The sequence below is a fragment of the Rana temporaria genome, chromosome 3, assembly GCF_905171775.1.
Source record: "Rana temporaria chromosome 3, aRanTem1.1, whole genome shotgun sequence".
Classification (NCBI taxonomy): domain Eukaryota; kingdom Metazoa; phylum Chordata; class Amphibia; order Anura; family Ranidae; genus Rana; species Rana temporaria.
The window spans coordinates 69,078,393-69,104,908 of NC_053491.1; the positions used below are offsets into that span (position 1 = coordinate 69,078,393).

The 26,516-nt window shown below is 41.8% G+C and overlaps 1 protein-coding gene across 1 annotated transcript in view; it reads left to right on the forward strand.

The window, feature by feature from the left end:
• UNC13C (unc-13 homolog C) overlaps positions 1-26,516 on the forward strand; it is an 829,386-nt gene that overhangs the window by 379,549 nt on the left and 423,321 nt on the right. The window contains exons 11-12 of the mRNA XM_040342717.1: positions 11,509-11,624; positions 21,237-21,400. Of these exons, the coding sequence (XP_040198651.1) occupies positions 11,509-11,624; positions 21,237-21,400 (280 nt within the window). The remainder of the gene's footprint in view (positions 1-11,508; positions 11,625-21,236; positions 21,401-26,516) is intronic.

A 26,516-nucleotide genomic window follows, 5' to 3' on the forward strand; every position in this document is an offset into this window, starting at 1 on the left:
AAGGCTTGGGTAGAAGTGAAAGCATGATTAGACAATGTAGGCATACAGTAATATCGAGAGACTTGGGGGCAAAAATGAATGATATGAGTAAGAGCGAATGCAGTCATGGAAGAGAGAGGTAAATATGAGGAATATGAAGGGAGAGTAACAATTAGAGTGCGAGTATTGAGAAAAAGTAGATAATAAAAGTTGCATATAAAAACAGAGCAAACACAATTAGAAAAAAAGAATTTAATTAAACCAAAAAAAAATATTTTCTTTGTCAAATTAAATTAACTGAAATCTAAAAGTAAGTCCTAAAAGTTTCAGTTTCATGCACTCCAGCAGGAGATGCAAGTCGTTGCTCAGGGTCGACCTGATAGTGACAGTAAGAGACCATGCCTGCCCGATGAGTATAGGCATGGTTTATTTGGGGTCAATTCACAGATGTACATTGCAGCAAATCATGTTAAAATGTATGGCAATGCACCTGCTCTATGTGCAGTGCCATTCCTAGTGAATGGCAACCCAATGCAGTGTACCATAGGGTGCAATGCAGGATGCACCGCAGCATACCATAGTGCAGATAGCATATGTTGTGATGTGCTGCACTGCTAAAAAAGGATCATGTGTGTTTTTGTTCAAATTTTTTATTAAGCAATATGACACAGAGTGCAATAACAAGCAGTTTTCGAATTGTCACAGTGAAGGGTACATGGTGGTACAATCCAAATGGAACAAGAATGACCGTATAGACAATAACACAGCAAACAAAGTCTGAACAGCAAATGTCTACACAAAGGGTCGTCAAATACATTATAAAAAGTAAAAGGACCAAGGGTCCAGCAACTATAAACGTATAGAGTAAACATCAGAGAAGGGTGAAGTCCTAATTCAATATCAATGTACCGTTGAGGAAAGCACTCTGTAAATCAAAAGGAGATAGGCCGTAAACTGATTCCAGGCAATAACCTGTAGATTCGCCTAAGAGGAATCATTTAAGGCAGGTTCAAAAGGATGGGGGGTAAGAAAGGGGAAAGAGAGAGCAAGAGGACGGGGGAGAAGGAAAAGTAAAGGGAGTGTCGGCGGGGCCACAGAGACCCCAGAAGGGTATAGTGCATCAGAGGGGGGTCGATGTGGTATTTACGAGACCAGCAAGGTCGTATAAAATCCCGGGGGAGAAAATGATCCACCCAGGGCGACCAAGTCTTGTCGTGCTGAGCCATTCGGTCTAAGATGGTAGCCTCTATTTTGCTATGAACCATCACCTGGGTCACTCTGTTCTTAACTTCGGCTATATGTATATTCGGGGTTTTACAAGCCCTTGCTATAGACTGTTTAGCAGCCGTAGTTAGTTGCAACAAAAGTCTAACTTGGGCCCTCGTATAATCCTTCTGTAAATGGTTTAGGAGAGCCAGGGATGGGTCAGGGAGAAGTTTATCATTGAGTAGGGTGGAAGCCATTTGAAATATTGTTACCCAGAACTGCTGCACAACCGGACAGGACCACCATATATGCTCATGAGTAACAGTCATACCACAACCCCTGAAACAGACGGGTGGATAAGATGGCAAAAATTTGGAAATCCTAGCGGGGACCAGGTACCACCTCATAAGGACCTTATAATTGGCTTCCAGAGCCACAATATTCTGGGAGGAGGATTTTGTGCGGGACCAAATGTCAGCCCAGTCTGCATTATCCAGCGATACCTGAAGGTCCTTCGACCACTGCGCAGCATAGAGGGGAAGATCAGTTGAGGAAGTTGTAAAATGACTATAAATCCGCGAGATAACACCAGGGGCGTGAGGATCAGAATCATGTGTGTTTTTGATCCATTATGGAGCATTAGCAACCCATTTATTATTAATTCATGAATGAGTGGCTTGCCCAGCACATTATAATGCTCAAAGTAACACGCATACAGTAAATGCACTGCAACAAATCAAGTGTTAATCACTCTTTATGGCCTCCACCAGGGGCATGTATGGCAGGGTGACAATGCAAGAGAGCATTTACACAGGTACGTAGTTGGCTGGAAAAAGACACAAGTCTATATAGTTCAACTAATAGATACACACTATGGAAGGATATGCTGTTTCAGTGCTTAATGTCAGATTTACAACCACTTTAAAAAGTGAGGGTAAGTAATGGTCATTAGAAATGTTGTTATCCTATAACAAGAAGTGCCTGAAAAGATCTTTCACAACATAATTACCATTTTCAAGAGGTACAGTAAACAGTGCAGACATCAACTAACAGATGAGATGTAGATTCTGAATATATAGATACTAGCACATTATGACAAAGTTACCTTGTTAGTTAAGCCCTTCAGTGGTGCGCTGTTACTGCTGCCGGATCTTCCGTCTATACCCGGTCTTCCTTCTGAATTTGCGCTCTCCGACTGTTTGAATGTCTGGGCTAAATGGATGATGTCAGTCCCATGCATGTGCATGGGAGTCACAATAGTAGCACAGCACCCTCTGCATTGAGGCCACACTCAGTTTTTCCCCTTAATGCAGAGGGCATTGTGCATGCACCAATTATGTCACTGGCTGGAGCTTCTGTAACAATATTTTAAACAGCACCAGTTTAGAAGATATTCACAGTACCAGGGCTGGGACAAGGGGTGGTCAGGAGGGTCGGCTGCCCTAGGCACTGTGGTATCATGTGAGGTGGGGGCCACCACAAAGAGATTGGAGGGAGGATTTGTTTTGGGTGGGGGGATTTGGGGGGTGGCAGGGGGTAAGACTTTTTTCTAGAAGGGGAGATTTTCGGAGGTGTGCTGGGAGTGGTGATTTGGAGGGATTTGTATTGGGATGGAAGATGGGTGAATTGGATTTGTGCTAGAAAAGGTAATATGGTGGGGAGGGGGATTAAGATCAGTGCTAAGAACTTTTTTTTGGGATGGTGATTAATGCTAGTAGGGATGATTGGGGGTATCTGTGCTAGGAGGAGGGGGGAAAGGAATGCTTGGGGGGGGGGGTTGAGGCGTAGAGGATTTGTGCTTGGAGAGGAACTTTTTTGGGGGGGGGATTTGTGCTGGGGGCATATGGGGAGAGAGAGGATTTAAGCTGGGGAAATGGGGGCAATGATTAGTGCCAGAAGGGGGGATTTCAGCAGGGGGTTTAATTTGTGCTGGGAGGAAGGGGGATTCATGCTTAGGGGGGCACGTAGGTTAGTGCTCAATTTTTTGGGGAGGGGATTTTTGCTGACACATAATCATACATCGTGGGGGGGGGGCGCAAATTGGCATGTTCGCCCTGGGCTCTAGATGACCTTGTCCCAGCACTGCACAGTACTGTATCTACAGGTAAGATACTAGTTTATTTATCATAACAAATACTAACCACTTGCCGCCGTCATTATACTGTGGCAGGTTGGCATAATCCCGCAAACCGTCGTAGCTGTACGTCGGTCCCTTTAAGCGGGATAGCAGGCGCGTCCGCTGCACTGCGGGGGTACCGATGCTCGTGACCAGTGGTCGTGATGACCACCGGCCATGAGCGATCACGGGCACAAAAGGCAGAACAGGGACGTGTAAGTGTAAACACACACATCCCTGTTCTGTAAGGAGAGGAGATGCAGATCGTGAGTTCCTACAAGCTGGGAACCACGATCTGTCATCTCCTGTAGTGAGTCCCCACCCCCACAATTAGAACACACACTAGGGAACACAGTTAACCCCTCAATCGCCACCTAGTGTTGTCCCCTTCCCTGCCAGTGCCAGTTACACAGTAATCAGTGGATTTTTATAGCACTGATCGCTGAATAAATGCCAATGGTCCAAAAAAATTGCCAAAAGTGTCTGATGAAAATCGCAGATTACAGACTAGTAAAAAAAAAATAATAATATAAATGCTATAAATATATCCCCAATTTTTTAGACGCTATAACTTTTGCGCAAACCAATCAATATACGTTTATTGCAATTTTTATTACCAAAAATATGTAGAAAAATACATATCGGCCTAAATTGAGGAAAACAGTTAGCTTTAAAAAATATTTATTATAGAAAAATACACAAAATATTGTGTTTTTTTCAAAATAGTCATTCTTTTTTTGTTTATAGCACAAACAATTTTGTTTGGGTACCATGTCGCATAACTGTCACTTAAAGCAACGCAGTGGCATTTGCAATAAATGGCCTGGTCATCGAGCAGGCAAATCTTCCGTGGCTGAAGTGGTTAAACATCTTACTAGATAGAAATATATTTCTATAGAAATATACCTGTGATGAGTAAGCACGTCTATGTGAAACGCATCCAGTGAACACCTTTTTTGGATTGATGTTTGTCATGTTCGCTTGATTTTATGGACTTTCAATAAATTCTTTTGATTTTACTTCCAGATGTGTCGACATTTTTGCGGTGTGTTCACAGCTCTTTCCCTCATTAGATAGAAATATAAGCACATAAGTGGCAAAGATTCATATAGATTTTTGAGTGTTCAATAAAGCAGTATTATAGAAATAAATAAAAGATAATGTGACATAGGGGAAAAAAACCCTCAAGGTAGTTTATCAGAAGGTGTTATTTTTCACATGAATATATGTCATCTGTGTTCCAAGGATTTGGGAGTAAAAGATAGGGGGAAGTAGAAAGAGAGAGGATTGCCATTATTTTAAAAGAGAAATCAACCTTTCTGACCATGCAGAGTCTGCAGCCCCCCGGGTATGTGTCACTGCCGGTTCCTAATATTATTTGGATATAGCGTGGCTGTGCGTGGCTTCATCTGCACAGGCATGTCCTTTGTTCACAGTAATCTGTGAATAAAACATTATTCTAACTGGAGCACATGTGTGATCACATGATCCTTTTTCCGCTCTGTAATTGAGGGTCCTGCAGCTGGAGGATTAGTATGCAAGGAGCCAAAACATTGCACCCGTGATCCACTGATCGTAGTTTCAATACTTTGCAGGTTCCACTGCAAGCAAATAATAAATGTATTTTTTAATTAATATGAATGCACTTATTAGTTTGCAGAAGGAGTACTTAAAGCGGGTTTCCACCCATTTAAAAGTCAGCAGCTACAAAAAGTGTAGCTGCTGACTTTTAATAATCGGACACTCACCTGTGATTCCGGCAAACTAAGCCCCTCTCTTCTCCCTCTCCTCTCTGTGACACTGGCATTGTAAACTGTTCACAGCCGGGCACGCACTGCACATGTGAGAGCCGTGCTGCGTGCTGAGAATGGCCGGGCAATCTTCTGGGACCTGTGACATGTCCAAGTAGATTGCAGGGAGGGAGGAGGGAAGAGGTGAACTTCCTTCCAGCGCCGCAGAGCCCCGGGTGGAAGTGGGAGCTGGATGCCTCTAAAAAAAAAGCCAATTATTAAATCAACTTCTCTCTGGTAGGAACGGCCATAGATGGATGAAAATTCGACCCATCCATGGCCAGCTTTATCCTTTAATATTTTTAAAATCTGCATATTCAAATTGCACATTAAATATTAGATCTACTGTACTTTGCATTTAAAAACTTTTGTTGCTTTTATCCTGTGCTTTTTACACCATCATTTTTATTTTTGTGAAATGATGATTATAGTAAATGGGAGAAGAGTGGGCAATTTGTAAAGATACAGAGGTGTAAAATTATAGGAGTCAAGTGCTATATAACTTGCGAGGTACACCCACTTGACAGTGAACAGTGGGCTGTGATAAGTCAGACTTTACAATTAAAGCTTTGCATGTGTTGGTGGAAAAGCAGATATATAACTCAATCTAAAGTTTTCGATTTATTTTAGTTGGTATTCCAAGTTTAGTTTAATTTGTCATATTATAGTTAATAACGAGAACCGTTTTTGTTAAAAGTCTGCAGTAATACTTAGACCAAGTTTACTCTACACATACTTTTATTGTAGGCGTAGTGCTTAATTTCTTTCTTTCACATAGTCATCTCTGAAAATATTGTAATAAAATATTATGCAAAACTTTAGAGATGTCTTTTTTCTCATCTGCATATTTTAATTTTCACCTTCGCTGTATCTGACCTGTCACTTATTCAGAGTTAATTGCTTGCTAACCATCATACACCAAATCTGACATCTCATGTTTGCAGTACGTTACCTGCCTGCTCAGACTTTGAACATTGTGTGATTTGAGACAAAGTTGCTTCATTTACATAATCTTATGCTTTAGGAGACAAGTGTATTTTAAGTCTGTGACTGATTTGAAGTTGACACTGCTCGTCCTCAAGTTTCATTATTTACAGGTTTTCCCTAATCTTGTATAGTTGACACTAAACTGGATGGACAGGATTGGTGCTGTTTTAATTTTGATACATTGTGTTTACTTGTATTTGCATTTTATTTTTAATTAAAATTAGTTGACACATAAATTATAATATTTAATTAAATATTTGGAGCAGAGTTGAAAGTTTTAATGAGTAGCATATAGGAAACTTTTAATGAGAATGGAGACTGCCTCTGCTCACCTCCCCTGAAAATATTATTATTTTTTGGATAGTGATTTGATGGTTTGAATACTTGAAAATATACAGATTCTGACTTCTGACTTCTGACTTTACATTGACATTTTTTCTGATCTGCAGGTTTGTCCAAAGTCTAATGCCGCGTACACATGATCATTTTTCGGCATGAAAAAAACAACGTTTTAAAAAAAATGTCATTTAAAATGATCATGTGTGGGCTTCACATTATTTTTCGGGATCTGAAAAACGACAACATTTCTTTTCGAACATGCTGCATTTTTTAACAACGTTTTAAACAATGTTGTTTTTCGAGTTGTAAAAAAATGATCGTGTGTGGGCTAAAACGACGTTAAAAACCTGTGAATGCTCAGAAGCAAGTTATGAGACGGGAGCGCTCGTTCTGGTAAAACTACCATTCGTAATGGAGTAAGCACATTCATCACGCTGTAACAGACAGAAAAGCGCGAATCGTCTTTTACTAACAGGAAATCAGCTAAATCAGCCCCAAGGGTAGCTTCATCCGCATGGAACCTCCTCTTTATATTGCCGTTGTACATGTTGTACGTCACCGCACTTTGCTAGAGCATTTTTTAAAAACGATCGTGTGTGGGCAACGTCGTTTTAATGATGAAGTTTTGGAAAAAAATATTTTTTTTCATGCCGAAAAATGATCGCATGTAAGCGGCATTATGCTCCGTACACACGATTGGACATTCGGACAGCAAAAGTCTGATGTGAACTTTTAAACGGAAATTCCAACCCTGTGTGTGCTCCATTGCACTTTTGCTGTCGGAATTTCCACCAACAAAAGATTGAGAGCTGGATCTCAAATTTTCTGACAGAAAAAATTCCTACCGCATGTAGCAATTGCGACGTGCAAAATTCTGACGCATGCTCGGAAACAATTCGACGCATACGCGGAAGCATTGAACTTAATTTTCTTGGCTCGTCGTAGTGTTGTATGTCACCGCATTCTTGACGGTCGAAAGTTCGGAGAACTTTTGTATGACCGTGTGTATGCAAGCCAAGCTTAAGCGGAATTCTGTCAGAAAAAACATCCAAGGTTTTTTTGACGGACACCAGATCGTGTGTATGCGGCATTAGCCTCAAAGTATCTAAGCCAGAAATTTAGCATTTACAAGAGGAGGGTAGCAATTGCAGCCTCCTTATTTTTCTCAGTATAGGATTATTTAATTTGAGAGCTAGTGTTAAGGCCCAAGGCAAATTAATAATTTCCCCTTGCAGTAGGGCTGTGCCCATACTACAGGGGTTAAATACTCATATATCTTTAGGGAAACACAAGTAAAAATATTTACCTGATCCTCCTTTACTCCCTGCAGCTAGACTAGCCCTTTAGCTTTTGTACCCCCACGGTCTAGTGTCCTAAATCCATCAAGACCAGAGCAGCATCCATAGTCCAGCACTGGACGCAACGGAAGAAGAAGCGCAAGCGCCACTCTAAGTGTAGTATGTCAGAAAATTGAATACACATGTGATATCTGGTGCTCACAAGGGTAAGCATTAACAGGCATTGTGCACAATAAGTACAAGAGCGTCCATGGGACTGGTCATCAAGTAGGCTGTGGTGGTGTAGCACTCGGGAGGACCATGCCGGTGGGTAATAATGCTTCCTGGAGTCCTGGAACACACAGGTACCATATTGCGTCCCAGAAGTGACGTCATCTTCAGCTCCCCATGTGTTCCAGGACTCCAGGAAATGTTGGCACCCACCGGTGCGGTCCTCTCGAGTGCTACATCACCACAGCCTTCTTGATGACCAGTCTCATGGACACTTTTTCCCTTTTTGTGCACAATTCCTGTTGATGTTTACCCTTGTGAGTACTAGATATCATATGTGTATTACATTTCCTGACATACTACACTTAGAGTGGCGCTTGTGCTTCTTCTTCAGTTGTTCCAGAGCTGCTTCTTGCTTCACACTGAACTGCCTTCAAGGTTTTGTATGGACACTATGGACTTATCATAAACGTATCCCATGCCTTTTTAATGCCACGTATTATTTTATTTCCCAATCCTATTGCTGATTCCCCATATGTTTTTATTGACTCTGTGGGCCAGCACCAGGTCTGTTGTCCATATGGTGAATTTGTCCATATGTACAGTGCTGGACATAAGGACGCCAAGGGACAGTCCACCATCAGATCCTGGGGGGAGTAGAGGATCAGGCACAAAAAAGTGTTTCTCCTCTCCCCTGGTCAAAACAAGCCATTAACATTTGCAGTGCAGGCAGAATAATTTTTTTCTGTGCTTTAAAGACCAACTCCAGCTTCCCTAAAATCCTTCCAGTCCTCTTCTCTGAACCTAACATTTCAGAAATTAATACATACTGTACCTTACTTTTTGGGTATCTTCCCAGCAGTGACATGACAAGTACTGTCATTTGTCTTCCTTTCTAGTGTTGAGCTGTGGGGCATCATTAAAAGTGGTATGGCTCCCTCACGTGTCACAATATTATGGCATGTAAGGGAGATTTTATGCACCAGTAGACTGTAATCCCAGGCTGTATTATTATACTGAGCTCTGAGAGTGTATCAATAACAGACTGAGCTCACAGGAAGGGGTCAGAAAACACGGGCCATCATTCAATCCAGAATGGGGTTGTGACTACTGATAGAAGAGGATGCAAAGAGCCGTACTAAAGATGAATGAAAGCAGTGCATTTTAACCAGTACATTTTTTACTGTAAAATCGTTACAATATATAGAAAAACATAAAGGTAGAGTTGGGCTTTATGTAATGAGTTAGTCAGTTCTAATATTCTTATTATGGGATCCCTACCACCCCAATTGTAGATATAGTTGGGTGAACTTTATACTATTCCAGGTGATTTCACTGTTATTATTCTATGGGGAGTAAACCTTTGAAAAACTGTAATTTAAAAGAGAGCAGATGTGTGAGAGATGTGTGTGAAATATAAAATGGACAGGTGTAAGTATGGGTGATGCAGACCGTGTAAATGCTCCTGGGAAAATTATATTGAGTGGATGGGAGGGTGGTGACACTAAAGGCCTCTCAATATATTTATAGGATAAATCAACATTTCTCTTTTCTCACCATGATATTTTATTTCCATAATACTTCTAAGCAATAGAATTTTAAAGGTTTTAAAAGGTTTAGAATAATATTCTAATTGGGTATAGGTTACTACAGTTTGCATATATTCTCTGAAATGTGCACTGTTCAACTAAAAGAACCTAAATCTGTTATTTCTGAGATATTAGTACAGCGTGTTATTTTTTTTTTTAAATCTTCAAACTTTATAACGTATTTATCAATTGTTTGTTGTTACTTGTGGTATTGCGAGAAGGCTCAACATTTATTGTAGTATTAAATAAAATAGAAGGCCATTGGTCACTGTATCTGTAGGCAAATGGTATGAAAAGGTCACTGAAAAAGTTAATCAACTCAATACATTACATTTGGTATTTAAAAGAGCCCAGTAAAAATAAAAATAAATGCTTTACGGTAATTGCCTTTTTCATGTTTTATATTGCTTTTATTTTTACCAGGACTCATACAGAGTAAACATGCATTTATAAATTACATTCAATGGTTTTGTGGTATTCATTCATTCATTGTTTAACACCAGTTACAAGCAAATGTTTAATATGCAAATGTTTGATAGATGTTAAAAAAAATCCTTTAGTACTTTCACAGTTCATGGGAATAGGCTGAATATTTATAAAGTAGTGATCAGTCTGGCTGCCTTTGCCATATATTAGATGTGAAATGGCAATCAGATTGTTTGCTGTATAAAATGCATTCTTTGCCCAAAGGTACAACAGGTACAGGTCTCTCACCCTGCACTTTTACAATTCTGTTCTTCAATAAGAATTTTTTTTTCTTTGCCTGTGTATATATGTACATACAGAAAATAGTATGTGAGTGTATAAACATATACAGCTAGATTCACGTACAGCCGCCTATCTTTAGGTCGGCGTAGCGCATCCCATTTGCACTACGCCGACGTAACATAGTGAGGCAAGTACTGTATTCACAAAGCACTTGCCTCCTAAGTTACGTCGGCGTAGCGCAAATGGCCCAGCGTAACCCCGCCTTATTCAAAATAGGCAGGTAGGGGGCGTGTTGTATGATAATGAATTCACGATTCATTACCACACATGTAAACGAAGCGCCGATCTTACGGCGCATACGCGTGCATGCTCAGTATCACGTCGCAAATACTCCTTGCTTTCGACGTGAACGTAACCTCCGCCCAGCCCCATTCTGAATCGGCTTACGCAAACGACGTGAAATTCGACGGCTGTCCGACGTCCATACTTAACATTGGCTGCCATCTTTTTGGTGGTTTATCTTTACGCCTGAAAACGCCTTACGTAAATGGCGTATCTTTACTGCGACGGACGTGCGTACATTCGTCAATAGGCGTATCTTGCTGATTTACATATTCTAGGCGTAAATCAGCGTACACGCCCCTAGCGGCCAGCGTAAATATGCAGCTAAGATACGACGGCGTAGGAGACTTACACCGGTCGTATCTTAGCAACATTTAAGCGTATCTCAGTTTGAGCATACGCTTAAATATACAACGGCGCGGATTCGGACTTACGACGGCGTATCTACTAATACACCGTCGTAACTGTACCTGAATCTAGCTAATAGTATATATATCTACTGTATGTGCAGTATATATACACAAATTATTATTTTACAGGATTTATATAGCTCCCACAGTTTATGCAGTGCATTACAATGTAAAGGGGGACAGTACAATTACAATACAGCTTAATACAGAAGGAGTAGGAAAGCCATATACTGGTATATATATATATATATATATATATATATATATATATATATATATATATATATATATATATATATATATATATATATATTGCGCCTAGAAGATTTATCTGCCATGAATGTTTGATGAATATCAGATTGACTGCTTCATAAATATGCCCTATATTGATCTTTGGAAATTTCTGTTTTTGTCATAAATAAATGAATGATGTTGAATAGAATTTTAGAAAACCCTGAATATCTGTGAAAATTGCTGATGATAGGTAAAAAATAATTTTTTCTTAACATTTTTTTATTATTTTTTTGTTTTTAGAGAAAAGGACAGATAAATCTGCAGTGTCAGGCGCAATCAGATTGAAGATCCATGTTGAAATCAAGGGAGAAGAGAATGTGCCTCCATACCATATACAGTACACATGTTTGCACGAGGTAAGTTTCAAACCCTCCTTGGCATCTCTGGTATGTACCAGACGTGCTGATGTAGAATGGTGGATTAATGTAAGCAGCTAATCCTCAATCAGTGGTTTAATAAAATATTTGAAGTAGACGACCATGTATAGTACTGGGACAGATGATAAATCTATTTCAAATAGATCCATCCTGCATCTGACCAATCCACACAGCGCATGTTGCGTATATAGTACAACAATTTTACTTCAGGAATTAGACAAAATTCACTGTCAAGGTTAAATGCCCATTTAGTCTAGAGATTTTGCTTCACCATACCTATGATCTGGAAGCTACCGCGAATGCGTCAAAGTCATTTTGAGCACAAGTTTCCACGGCAACAGGTAAGTATACAGATGCTCAGGTTTCTCGTCGGAAAACAGGCCGACAAGAATCCCGACGAGAAAATAGAGAGCAGGATCTCTATTTTTCTCATCGAGATTCTGGCTAGATTTCCCGACGAGAAACCCGAAAGACTCGTACACACGCTCAGTTTTCTCGGCAGAAAACCGAGTGTGTGTACGAGGCTTAAGGTACTTTAAGCCTTGGTGACATACTTGCCTCTTCCACATACAATATGGGGTTTATTTAATAAAACAGGAGAGTGCAAAATCTGGTGCTCAGAAACCAATCGGCTTTAATTTTTTTTTGGTGAAAGCTTAAAGTGGTTATTAACCTCCCTGGCGGTATGATTATGTCTGGAATTTTGTACCAAAGGCGGTACAATTTTTTGCTTGGAAATTTGGCGTTTTATATTGTAGGCCTGCAATTCTTAGTAATAACTCACTTAAATCTGTCCAAACAAGAGTCTAGTAGACATCCACGGTATGATAAAGTTTGAAAAACAAAATCATAAATTATAATATAATAAATAACTATAAATAATTATAACAAATAATAATGTAATTGTAATAAAAATTATTCAATAATGTAATCAAATCAAAAACACTGAAATTTGCTCAGTTGCAGAATTGTCGCTGTCATTACTTTTATTTTTTTATGACGAATTTCCCCACAAATCGCTATCGCACAATTCTGCAAGTAATTCTAATTTATTATCGCTGTTTTCTAGCTGCTCTAAAACCACTTTTGACATAAAGGGACACTTTTCGTTGCTATGGACAATCTACAGTTTGCAGGCAGAAAGAACAGTTTTTATTATATAAACCTGCATGCAGAACATTGGGCAGACCACTAGGGACAAAGGGTGTGTGTGTTTTTTACATACAGTACTGTAATCTATAAGATTACAGTATATTGTATGTAATGTGTTTATTTCCTTTTTCAAATTTGGCGCCGTTCTCCGCCCCCGTGCGTCATAACGTCGCAGGGAACAGAGATCGGCGGCACACGGGAACACTCTGTGAATCGAGCGGGAATGCTGCTCGCTCACACAGCTGGGATGGGATGCATCGCAGGATCCAGGGACAAGGTAAGTAACTTGTGCCTGTGGATGCTGCAAGGCAGCCCCGAGTCTGGCTCGGGGAAACCACTTTTGGTATTGAAATCTTACCCCGAGCCAGACTCGGGAATACCGCCAAGTGGGTTAAGGCAGGACGTTTTTTATCTTAATGCATTTAAACAAAAACAAAAAAAGACTTTAATATCAATTTAAAGTAGAACTATAGACAAACTTACTGTAGAGTAAGTAAGGGTCATAACCCATGTCATTTTTTTTTTGTCATCTGTAACCCATTGGGGAGATTTCCCTTCACTTCTTGTCCCAGAACCAAAACAGGAAGTGAGAGAAAATCCCTGCAAATTAAGAGAATTCCTTGTTGATACCAGGTCACCAGAACTAGCGTCCCCATTGGAAGGTTTTCCCTCTCTTACATTTTGCATTTTATTTTACTTTCACTTTCAATGACAATGATAAACAGGAGAAATTGAGAGGGTGAATCTTCCTAATGGTGGCACAGAAAAAGATAAAAACTGACAAGGGTTCTAATCCCTCTCCACTCTATACAAACAAATTGCCTTCAGTTAGGAGCTGGATGACTACTATTCACAGCTGTACCAGATTTTGCACTGTTCAGTTTTAGTAAATCAACCCCTATGTGATGATGCCAAGGGACTGCAAGTAGTTCAAGGCTTTGGGTAGAAGAGTACAGGTCTAAATACAGTAAATTGTACAACCTATCCCTACACCTCTAGGCTAAGGCCAAGGTTTGACCCATGTATGAGCAGGCTGAATGTACCAAGTTGATCAATCAATCAACTTGGGTACAACCAGCATGCCAGGTTTTTCCTATGATTATCACGAACGGCTGCTTTAGCCACTAGCAATAGTCACTGTCTTCTCCCGGCGGGAACGGCTTCCCTGCCCTCCTGCCAGGAAAATACAATGGCTCAGCAGGAGGGATTCCCACATCAACACTGTCTGTGTTGATGGGGGGGAAACCATCTAGCCCTATGTTCCTCAGATTTGTCTCGCAGCGCAGAGGTCAGATCTTCCATTTGTTCAATGTCCCTCACTCTTGCGAACCAGTGGGCCACCGTGGAAGCTGACTGTTGCTTCCAGAGGGGTGGAATGCTGGCCCGGGCAGCATTAAGGAGATGCTTGAGGAGGGATTTATGGTAACTTTTCCGTGATAGAGGGGTAAGGTTAAGAAGAACTGCAGCCAGGTTATCCTGGAGGGGGACATCCGTGAGTTTCTGTATGAGCTTAAGAACCGGTTGCCAGAAAGTTTGGAGCATGCCTGCGTGTGGGCCGCAACGCCAGCATTGGTCAGGTTGTAGAGGAAATATCTTAGCCAGAACCGAAGGAGTCCTGTACCATCGTGTCACTATTTTATATGTGGTCTCTTGGTATTTGCTGCAAAGTTAAGATTTCTGCGCGAAAAAGAGGATGCGGTCTTTTGGGGGTTCCGTGAAGGTGACGTGCAAATTCCTTTCCCATTTAGCCAAGAATGGTGGGTCTTCAGTGGCGTGGAGATCTAGCAAGGATTTGTAGGAGGTGGATAAGGACCTCCGGATCGGACCCTCGCCCATACAGAGTTCCTCAAAAGGGTGAAGCTCTCTGAGGAAGTGGGCTGACTTGGGCAGCAAACCGAGAAAGTGAGAAAGCTGGTTGACCCTCCAGAGGTCAAGTGAAAGTGGGGCCCGGCCTGAGAACAAATTCTCTGTAGTGAGCCAACCGGTGGAACGCAGGAAAGAGGAAGCCCTCAAAAGTCCCTGCAGGGCTTGTGCGTAAAAAGACGGATCGGTAAGGCCAGGTACAAAGTCCGGGTGACCGATGATTGGCATTAGCGGGGATGGGAAGTTTTTCAGCGAGGCTAAGCAAAAGAACCTTTTCAGTTCCATGAGAGTGGGCCCAATCAGTGGATGAGTAGTAAGATGTGTGGCAGGAGTAGTCCCTGCCCACGGAAGTCCTGCAAGGGGCGCCCCGGCCGCGTCCCTCTCCAGCAACACCCAGAGCTTTAAGTCGCTGTGGCGGCACCAGTGCACGACATGGTCATGTGAGCCGCCGTATAGTACATGGCCAGGTCTGGAAATCCGAGACCGCCCCTGGTCTTTGGACGTGTTAGGAGTGCTCTGCCAAGACGCGGATGTTTGCCACGCCAGACGAATCTGATGAATGTGGAGCATACGACGTGGAAAAACATCTGAGGGATCTTGACGGGCAATGCCTGCAATAAGTACAGGAGTCTGGGCATTGCATTAATTTTTAAGACGTTGCAACGGCCGAACCAGGAGAGCGCCAGGGAGTTCCATCTCCCAAGATCGGCCTCAAGAGTAGATAAAAGGGGCTGGAAGTTGAGGGCAAAGATGTCTTGTAAATTAGCAGAGATTTTCGTTCCCAAGTATTGGATTGATCGAGCAGCCCATCTGAACGGGAAAAAAGGGCAGAGGTTAGAGATGGTAGAGTCTGGCAAGCAAACACTTAAGGCCTCAGATTTCTGCAGGTTTACCTTAAAATTAGACAGGGTGCCGTAACGCTTCAGCTCCTGCAGCAAAGAGGGTAAAGGGGTGAGGGGTTCGGTAATGTAAAATAAGAGGTCATCAGCATAGGCTGCAACCTTGTGGTGACATTGGCCAGACTGGATACCTCTGATAGACTGATTGCCTCTGATGTGGCGCAGGAAAGGTTCCAGGGAAAGGACGAACAACAGTGGGAAGAGGGGACAACCCTGTCTGGTGCCGTTCTAGATGTGAAAAGGACTGGAATCATAGCCATTCACCCGCACGGTCGCTGAAGTATTATCGTAGATGGCCAATATCCATGACAGAATGGAATCTGGCATACCCACAAATTTAAGCGTCTCCCGGAGAAAAGACCAGTCCAGCCTGTCAAAAGCCTTCTCGACATCCGTGGACAGGAGCAACAGGGGTAATCCAGAGCGCTTTGCTTTATCTATAATGTTCAGTGTCCATATAGTGTTGTCCCTGGCCTCTCGGGACTGAATAAAGCCAACTTGGTCCAGTCCAATTAGACGTGGAAGCAACGTGTTCATCCTAGAGGCAAGGATTTTAGTGAATAGCTTCATATCACAATTTAAAAGTGAAATTGGCCTGTAACTGGCACATAATAGTGGGTCTTTTCCCGGCTTGGGGATCACTGATATTGAAGTGCGCAGCATGTCCGCTGGGAGGTTGTGTCCGTCGATTGCCGCATTAAAGGCCGCGAGAAAGGATGGTGTCAAAGTGTCCTGGTACATTTTGTAATAGGGGAGGGTGAACCTGTCTGGACCGGGGGATTTACCTGGCTGGGTGTCAGCTATTGCAGCTGTCAATTCTTCTGCGGTAATGGGTTTAGACAAGTGTAATAGTATTATAATATCAGTCACCTCATCTGGCATTTGCTCCATTTTCATACAAATGAGGAATGTTCCAAACCTTTTACAAGTTGTGTGCAGTGAATTAGGACGATGGAGCATAACTACATTGAGCAGCATTTCAGTACAGAGACCAGAAAAGGCAACTGTACAGAGACACGTTGGTTAATAAGAAATATAAGAAGTATAAGAAATCATATTTGATCCAACTTTCATATCATTCATGACAACATAGTAATTCCTTTGTGCTGGATTATGCATGCACCGAATTTTAGTAAAGCAAGTATACCCTTCTGATGTCAGCTGGCCAGCAGAGGAAGGTCATGTTGTGACCACACATTGGTGCTGTGAGAAAAGGTATTTAGGATTAGAATTCTTAAAAAGCTGACACACTGCACTTTATATCTTGATAAAACAGAGGGGGTGGCAGTTATTTATATATGTTATTTTCAAGCCACAGGGAAGAGCAGCAGAAGGGGAGGGGCAGAGAGGAGATCGACTCTCATGCATAAGCTTCAGAACTGACAGGCAAGGAGGGAGGGGGAGACTCATAGCAGAGAGCAGGATGATGGAGGCACCAAAACTGACCACAGTATCATGGATCAGCAGCCATGATTATCGTGGTCTGCACAATAAAGGGGATACAGGAACAGGAAGAATCAACCAGGTATTTTTCAAAATAGAAAGGGACAACATACATGGCACAAGTACTGTGCTATAGATCATGCCTTAAAGAAACAGAAGCTTTGTTTTTCCTTTTAGGGTTAAAACTGCTTTAACCTCCCTGGCGGTATGATTCTTTCAGAAAAAAGGTGCTGAAAGCGGTACCATTATTTGCAAGGAAATTTGGTGATTTGTACTGTAGGCCTGTAATTCCTAGGAATAACACACTTAAATCTGATTAAACAAGAGTCTAGTAGGCATCCCGGGTATGAAATTTTTTTAAAAACAAAATTATAAATTATAATATAATAAATAATTATAAATAATTATAACAAATAATAATATAATTATAATAAAAATGATTCAATAATGTAATCAACTCAAAATCACTGAAATTTGCTCAGTTTCAGAATTGTCGCTGTCATTAATTTTATTTTTTTAGGACGAATTTCCCCACAAATCGCTATCGCACAATTCTGCAAGTGATTATAATTTATTATCGCTGTTTTCTACCTTCTCTAAAATCACTTTTGACATAAAGGGACACTTTTGGTTGCTATGGACAATCTACAGTTTGCAGGCAGAATGAACAGTTTTTATTATATAAAAGTACATGTAGGACACTGGGCAGACCACTAGGGACAAGGGGGGTGTGTATTTTTTACATACAGTACTGTAATCTATAAGATTACAGTATACTGTATGTATTGTGTTTGTTTATCTTTTTGAATTTGGCGTCGTTCTCCGCTCCTGTGCGTCGTAACGTCGCAGGGAACGGAGATCGGCAGCACAGGAGGACACTGTGTGAATCGAGCGAGGTCCCGCTCGCTCACACAGCGGGGTGGCATCGCTGGATCAAGGGACAAGGTAAGTAAACCAAGCCTGTGGATTCAGTGAGGCGAGCCCGAGTCTGACTCGGGGTTACCGATCATAGCCAAAAAATCTCACCCCGAGTCAGACTCGGGAACACCGCCAGGGGGGTTAAGATGTATATGTGGTGGCAGACAAGTTAATTGGCACCAATAACATTCCATTAAAGGTACCCTAATCATCTATTGTGAAACCACATTCATTATGTTACTAATGGATTTTCATTAAACATTGTTCGGTCCAACTGTGGTTTCTGTTGCATAAAATTGAGGCCATATGTTTGTCATAGTTTTCTGGCAGTCTGTTCAGGTGCAGTTATAATAAACTGTGTGTTTGTTAAGCTCTGATGATTTTTTTTTAATAATATATCAAAACAATATGACTGGATTTATGTACTCTGTATAGTACTGTGTAATATGTGAACACTGCATGCTGAACATAACCAAATAAATGTCCTAATAATACGTAGATCATCTAATATAAGTCTGATAGGACCCCCATAAATGGTTTGTATGTATGAATCAATTTCACTACATAAACGACCTGGAGGCAAAAATATGAATGCAATCTATTAAAAAGGGGATTAACTCCAGAGATAAAACAATAATTCTCTTCTACAAGACTCTGGTCCGGCCACACCTAGCATATGCTGTCCAGTTCTGGGCACCAGTCCTCAGGAAGGATGTACTGGAAATGGAGGGAGTACAAAGAAGCTAATAAAGTGTCTGAAGGATATTAGTTATGAAGAAAGGTTGCAAGAACTGAACTTATTCTCTCTGGATAAGAGATGCTTGAGAGGGGATACGATTTCAATTTACAAATACCATACTGGTGACCCCACAATAGGAATAAAACTTTTTTGTGGAAGGGAGCTTAACAAGACACGTGGCCACTCATTAAAATTAGAAGAAAAGAGGTTTAACCTTAAACTACGTAGAGGGTTCTTTACTGTAAGAGCGACAAGGATGTGGAATTCCCTTCCACATGCCGTGGTCTCAGCGGGGGGGTATCAATAGTTTCAAGAAACTATTAGATAAGCACCTGAACCACCACAACATACAGGGATATACAATGTAATACTGACATGTAATCACACATAGGTTGGACTTGATGGACATTTGTCTTTTTTCAACCCCACCTACTATGTATCTACATTCACAGAAGCAAGAAGGTTCGTAATTTTGGGACATAACAGAAGAATTTAGCTGGAACCAGAAACCAATTAGAAAGAAATTTGGTATATTTTGGCCCTTTTCACCTAACATAACAGACTGGTCTTCCTCCTATTTAGTGATGCAAGTCAAAGTCTTGGTGTGATTGGTAATGAGAAAGACAAGGAACGATATGCAAGATTATAGTTTTTACATTCTTATGGTACATTAAAATATTACAACATCACTGGTAGCAGTTTATGTTTATTTTTCTATCTGTTCTTTACCATGAGCCCCAGAGTACTTTACATTTTGTTATACCTGTTCTTGCTGATAATTTAAAGGTTAACTCCACTTGTGTGGGGGAAAAAATAACACTGTATATGCAATTGCTATACAAGCCAAGTTGAAGCTAAATGTTTAAAAAAAAAAAAAAAAAAATTTCCGTTTCATATTGAAGTTGTTGTAATTTTCTATAAAATTCAGTTCAGAATGTCAACCTGGAGGCAAATTATAGAACACCCCCAGAAATGTAATTTCCTGATTGTATGATTGGCTCAGAATTCTGCACTAAGTATAATTTCAATTTTAAATACACGCAATTTTAGATACCTGCAAATCGCAATTAGAATTTGAGTTTTGGTGAGATACTGCACAGGGGTTAAATACTTTGAAAGGGATGCAGACCTTGCAGCATTTCTCATTAGAACACTGAGGGTGGATTTATAAAAATTGGAGCAATGTCTGGTGAGCTTGCCCAAAAAAAACAATCAGCTTCCAGATTTTATTGTCAAAGTTTAATTAAACAAGCTGAAATTAGAAGCTGATTGGCTACCATGTAAAGCTGCACCTGATTCTGAGTGCTCAAGTTTTAGTAAATTCCCCCTGAGAGTTAATCATAATGAAATAGTGCTTCCTATTCAGAATCAGTATCCCAAGGATATATAGAAACAGACACAGAACACATGTCAGAACAACAAAAGGTAGGAATTTGCTACAAAGTCTGTTAAAATCCCTGCAATGTACATTGATCACCAAAGGGAATTGTTTTTTTGTTTTGTTTTTTAACAAAAGTGGAGTTATTCTTTAAGTATTATCATCACAGGGTTTGCACAAAAATATTTTTTGCGATACAAGAAAAATATTAGTTATTTAATGGGTAGAAAATGTATCAAACAATGAAAAAATATTATTAATTAGTTTGGCTATGCTAAACTGTTGAATAAGATTTAATTGGAGATGCATTAAGCTTCAGAACATTTTTGTTTTTTTATGTGTAGAGTTATATAAAAAAATCGATTTTTCCTCTTTTAAAGTGGTTCTAAAACCTTGGTGTTTTTTTTACCATGATGCAGTCCCCGAATTAGGGTAAAAAATACCCCAATAACTATTTCCGTCCCCTCCCCCTTTAAACACTTACCCGGGCCTGTCAACGATCCAGCACTGTGCCTGGCTGCAGTCTTCCCTCCTCTCTCTTCCTCTCCTCACAGAGATTCAGAGGCAACAGCAAGAGCCAATCAAATCCTCTGAGGAGGGAGCTAGGGGAGAGGCCGAGCCATGCTGTGTGTGTAAATTAACACACATAGCCCAGCTCGGGATCGAGCCCACAGGTGTGCCTTCGCAGCAAGAGGCTTTCTTTGGGACCACACAAGGAAGATGAGGCACCTGGAGCACCGGTTGGGGACCCCAGAAGAGAAGGTGTGGGCCGTTCTGTGCAAAGCCCTTGCACAATGTAGGTAAGTATAAACATGTATGTTCTTTAAATAAAATGAAAACCCAGGCTTTACAAACACTTTATTTCATTTCTGATTCAGAGAAATGCAAGATTTGATTAAGATAACTACAGTAAGACTGTCTGGTCCCAGCAGGTTGACTAATAGAGTTTTATCTTTGAACCTGTGAGACAGCAGTTTTCTTCTAAAGTATCACATTCCATAGAACGTATCACATTTATCTAGGTGCATGCAGCTTTTCTATTGATGCAGTAAATTATGTTTTTGCTCAGGTAGCATATCCCTCTCTATTTACTTTGGCTCTGTGCAGTGAAATTAAATGTTTCAGACATATCATGTACCAAGTTGGCACTATCCTGAGTCTATGTGTTCATAACAATATACAACATACTCTATCTACAGAACTTATTCCACTACTTGACAGAAGTTCAGAATAATGGTATTGTCAAGATCCCTGAAGTAAAAGGAGATGAAGCCTGGAAGGTTTACTTTGATGACTCTGCACAAGAAATAGTGGATGAATTTGCAATGCGCTATGGAATAGAGTCTATTTATCAAGCTATGACGTAAGTATATGAGCTGCATTAATAACAAGCAAAGAGCTGGCATACAGTACAAACTTAAAAAAAAAGACCAGTGTATACAGAAGAAGCTCATACCTTGTGTGCAGTGAATGCAGACTCTTTGCCTTTACACTTAGATCTATTCAGTTGTTGCAGACAGAATACTAGACAATCAATGGGCTATTTACAGTATTTTTGCAATTAGAATACTAGAAAGTCAAGGTCTTCTCATTATGTAGTCACCACTTATGTAGCAATCTACCTAACAGGTATCTCCACCAAAATTCTAGCATCTATAACTGCCACACAATTGCTTTTCCAGTTCGATCTGCAAACAACTCATGTTTCTCTAACTTCCGAAACTTTTAAATGTTGCTTCTTCATAACCAACAAGGAACAAAGAACATGCAATACACTGTTCAAATGTTCCCAGAAATGTGATCTTATGCTAAATTTGGTGGCTGGATCGCTGTTTTTCTTTGTTTTTTTTATCAGTTTTAGTCTTATTACAAGACTGGAACTGATGGTGAGATTATGGCAGGCCTACCTACTTAGCATAATTGTCTGGGGCAATCGACTTGCTATGCTGCTCTTCCCATTGAGGGAAGTTTCCCTCACTTTCTGTACTAGTGACAACATTGTCTGCAGGCCAAGAAGTGAGTTCAATTCTATCTAAAAGGGATGCAGTAGCACAAAAAAAACTCCTCTTCTTTAGTAGATAAAGGAAGGTTGGAACCAATGTCATTTCTTTTGCTAACTGTTCTTGTTGAGAAGACATCCCTAGTTTAATTATCTGAAGAAACAACAACACTTTTCCCATTATATACGTAGTTTCATATTTCATAAAGTTTGAATGTTCAGACACTGGTCCATCCAATTTGACACGTGCGTTCATGTCACAACTACTTTCCATATCCGTGTACATTGTATTTGCTAAGAAACACATTTGTTGGGATTGTTGACACTCCCTGCTGATACCACCAACTGTGAAAATGGAGTTTCACATCCTTACCACTCTAACATTAAAAAAACCCTTGGGCAGTTTAAGGTGTTATTGCTTCTGATTCATTCTCATTGTGTGGATGTATGTCTTCTTTAGAGACCTTAGATTAAATAGTCACAATTTAAAGATTTGTAAGTTGCAATCATATCCCCTCTCAAGTACCTTTTCTCCAGGGAGAATAAGTTTATTGTTTGCAGTTGATTCTCATAACTGAGGTTCTCTGGGCCCTATTAGCTTTGTTCCCTTTCCCTGGAGTCTCTCCACTTCAAAGACATCCTTCCTGACAATTGGTGACCAGAACTGGATGGCATACTCAAGTTGTGGTTGAACCAGAGTTTTCCAAAGGAGTAGAATTAAGGTTTTATTTCTGGAGTAAATACCATTTTCAGGCGACTGTTCCGATATTGTGATGAAAGTTATCTATACCCAAGTGTAGAATGACGAGATCAGGGTCAGGTTTGGTCAGTACGTCTGTGGACACTGAAGGGATAGTGAAACATTTTCTCCAAAAGCTGGTAAGACTTTTATAGGTTCGAATATGTGAATACATTTACCCACTTTTCCTGCCCCCCTCCAGCAAAGGGGAGAGTGGGATTTGGAAAATGTTGATAATTGATATGGTGTCAGGTACCAATAGTTAAGCAGCTTTTGTGTTTGTTCCCAGTGAGCTACACAGTGAGACATTTAGAAGGATGTGTGGATATTCTCTTACCATTTTATCATATGGTATGTCCTAGAGAATGTCATCCTATTTTGTAAAGAGTTGTAAAATAGGGAGATTTCGTTGTGGGTGGAGGTCGGGAGGATGGGAAATACCAAATGTTTTCAGGTTTGATCCTGCAAGGAGGGGGGTGCTTGTATAAGAAGCTAAAGTATCTATATTTACATATGTGTAGGAGGCGGATAGGGGAACATTGTACTCTGCCAATAGGGATTCCATGGGTTAGTTGACTAGATTGGAAAAGGTAATCCACCCAATGCTGCCTCCCATTATTTAAGGGCACGGTAATAGGAGTCTCAGAGTTCTTAGTGAGTAGCGAATGCAATGTTGATGGGGTCCCTCGAGGGGTTTATTTTACATTTTTCATTATTAACCACTTCCATACCAGGCACTTACGCACCTTCCCGCCCAAGCCAATTTTCAGCTTTCAGCACTGTCGCACTTTGAATGGCAATTGCGCGGTCATGCTACACTGTACCCAAACAAATTTGGCGTCCTTTTTTCCCCACAAATAGAGCTTTCCTTTGGTGATATTTGATCACCTCTGCGATTTTTTTTTTTTGCGCAACAACTAAAAAAAGACTGAAAATTTTGAAAAAAAATTACGTTTTTATTTTTTTCTGTTAATTTTTTGTAAATAAGTATGTTTTCTCTTTCAATTACGGGCACTGATATGGCGGCACTGATGGGCACCGATGAGATGGCCCTGATGGACATCGATGAGGTAGTACTGACGGGCACAGATGAGGTGGCACTGATTGGCGACGCTGGTATGCGGCACTGATGGGCACACATAGGCGGCACTGATGGGCACACATAGGCGGCACTGATGGGCACACATAGGCGGCACTGATGGGCACACATAGGCGGCACTGATGGGCACTCATGGGCGGCACTGATGGGCACTCATGGGCGGCACTGGGCACTCATAGGCGCTACAGATGGGCACTCATGGGCGGCACTTATGGGTGGCACTGATGGATACTTATGGGTGGCACTGATGGGCACTGATAGGTGGGCACTGGGCATGGATGGGCACTGTGGGGTGGCACTGATGGACACTGTGGGGTGGCACTGATGGACACTGTGGGGTGGCACTGATTTACCCATGTTGCCAGTCAGTGCCCATTTGTGGGCACTGATTGGCATCTTTTTTATTTTTTAATGCTTTTTTTTTTTCAGACTTTTTTTTTTGCCCCCTTTTTTTTTTGTTTGCCTTCCGTGGTCCAGGGTGGGCTTCCATGGTGGTCCAGTTTGGCTATCTGAGGGGGGCTGTGCTGATAAACAATCAGCGCGAACCCCCCCTGTCAGGAGAGCCGCCGATCGGCTCTCCTCTACTCGCGTCTGTCAGACGCGAGTGAGGAAGGGCCATCAACGGCTCTTCCTGTTTACATCGTGATCAGCCGTGGTTGGACACGGCTGATCACGTGGTAAAGAGCCTCTGAGAGAGACTCTTTACCTTGATCGGTGTTGCGGGGTGTCAGACTGACACCCTGCAACAACGATCGCCGCGATGCGCGCCCCCGGGGGCGCGCAGCGGCTCAGAATCCTGAGGACGTCATATGACGTCCAGTCAGGATTCTACAACCACTTTGCCGACGTCAATATGTCATTGGCGGGCGGCAAGTGGTTAAACTTCATCTGCCATGGGCGTTGCTAGGTCTAAAAAAGATCTGGGGCTAGAGCCCATAGCAGCGAAGTAAAGAAAGTCATACGTGTGGGCGGGCATACACATGTGTATAATATACATGTGTGTATATATTATATATATATATATATATATATATATATATATATATATACATATATATATAATTTAGATATCTGAGTGTGGATCCCCCTTACATACAACTCCCCAGAGAGTCCCTTACTTATATCAGGGTCCACATGGAGCCTCTCCTTACATCAGGGTCCCCAGAGAGCCCCCCCTTACATCAGGGTCTCCAGGGAGCCTCCCCTTACTTCAGGGGCCCCAGAACGTCCTCCCTATTCATCGGGTTCCCCAGAGAGCCTCCCCATACATCAGGGTCTACATAGAGCCCCTTCCTTATATCAGGGTCTCCAGAGAGCCTGTTTCTTACATCAAGGTGAGAGGGAGAGGGGGGGTGAGGGTGGGTGATAGAGAGGGGGTGATAGAGAGAGCGGAGGTGATAGAGAGAGAGGGGGTGGAAAGGAGAGACCCCCTAGCCCTGGCTGCAGTTCCTACTGTCCCAGCCAATGTCTGTGTGGGTAGGCGTGTGTGATCCACCTACCTCTCGCCCGTACTTGGTCAGCCTGTTTTCTTCCTGTTCCAGTCCTGACATTCACAGAGAGTTAGGAGAGGAGGTTGAAGAAGGAGTGCAGGCTCTGGGAGGCGCTGGGGATGCTGCTCAGGGTGGTGGTGAGGCCATGTCTTCTCTCACTTTCTCCCCGGCTCTTCATGGCTGCCCAGGCCTTCCTGTTTGAAGATGCCGCTGCCCTGCACCCCACCACCACTGGACCAGCCGCGGAACGATCCAGTCCAGGACCATGACAAGAGGGCTCTTTAGGCCCCTAGAGCGCTAAGGTGGAGGAGGAGGAGGAAGTGGAATCCTCCTCCGCTTTGAATTCTGGCTCAGCTAGATGCTAGGCGGCTCTAGCAACCAGCGGCCAAGAGTAGAGTCAGGTGGAGGCGGGGGCAAAGCCAGGGCCAGTGCTACCACGGCTCAGTCTGCCCCTGTCCCCTGTATTCCGGATCAGGACATGCTTGCTAATTATAGGGAATGTACCCAGCTGGTAAGAGACTCAGGGCTATGGGCCCCAGACTCGGGGCTATAGCCCCAATAGCCACCCCTTATGCCATGTACACACGATCGGTTTGTCTGATGAAAACGGTCTGATGGACCATTTTCATCAGACTAAACCGATCGTGTGTGGGCCCCATCGGTTATTTATCCATCGGTTAAAAAATTAGAAACTTGTTTTAAAATTATCTGATGGATAAAAAACCTATAGAAAAAAATGATCGTCTGTAGGCACGTCCATCGGTTAAAAATCCACGCATGCTCAGAATCAACTCGACGCATGCTTGGAAGCATTGAACTTAATTTTTTTCAGCACGTCGTTGTGTTTTACGTCACCGCGTTCTGACACGATCGTTTTTTTAACTGATAGTGTGTAGGCACGACTGATCATCAGTCAGCTTCATCGGATAACTGATGGAAAAATCCATCAGACCGTTTCATCGGATAGACCAATCGTGTGTACAGGGCATTAGTGATGCCACTGTCATCTGCCATCTAGCTGCCCACCAACTCTCCTACATACCCAGCAGCACTGCTCAGATAGAGAAACAGAAGGAGGGCTCTGAGAAATCGGGGGGTGGGGGGGTGGGGAGTAAGCTGTATCCTAATAAATACCTAACAAAAATGACACAG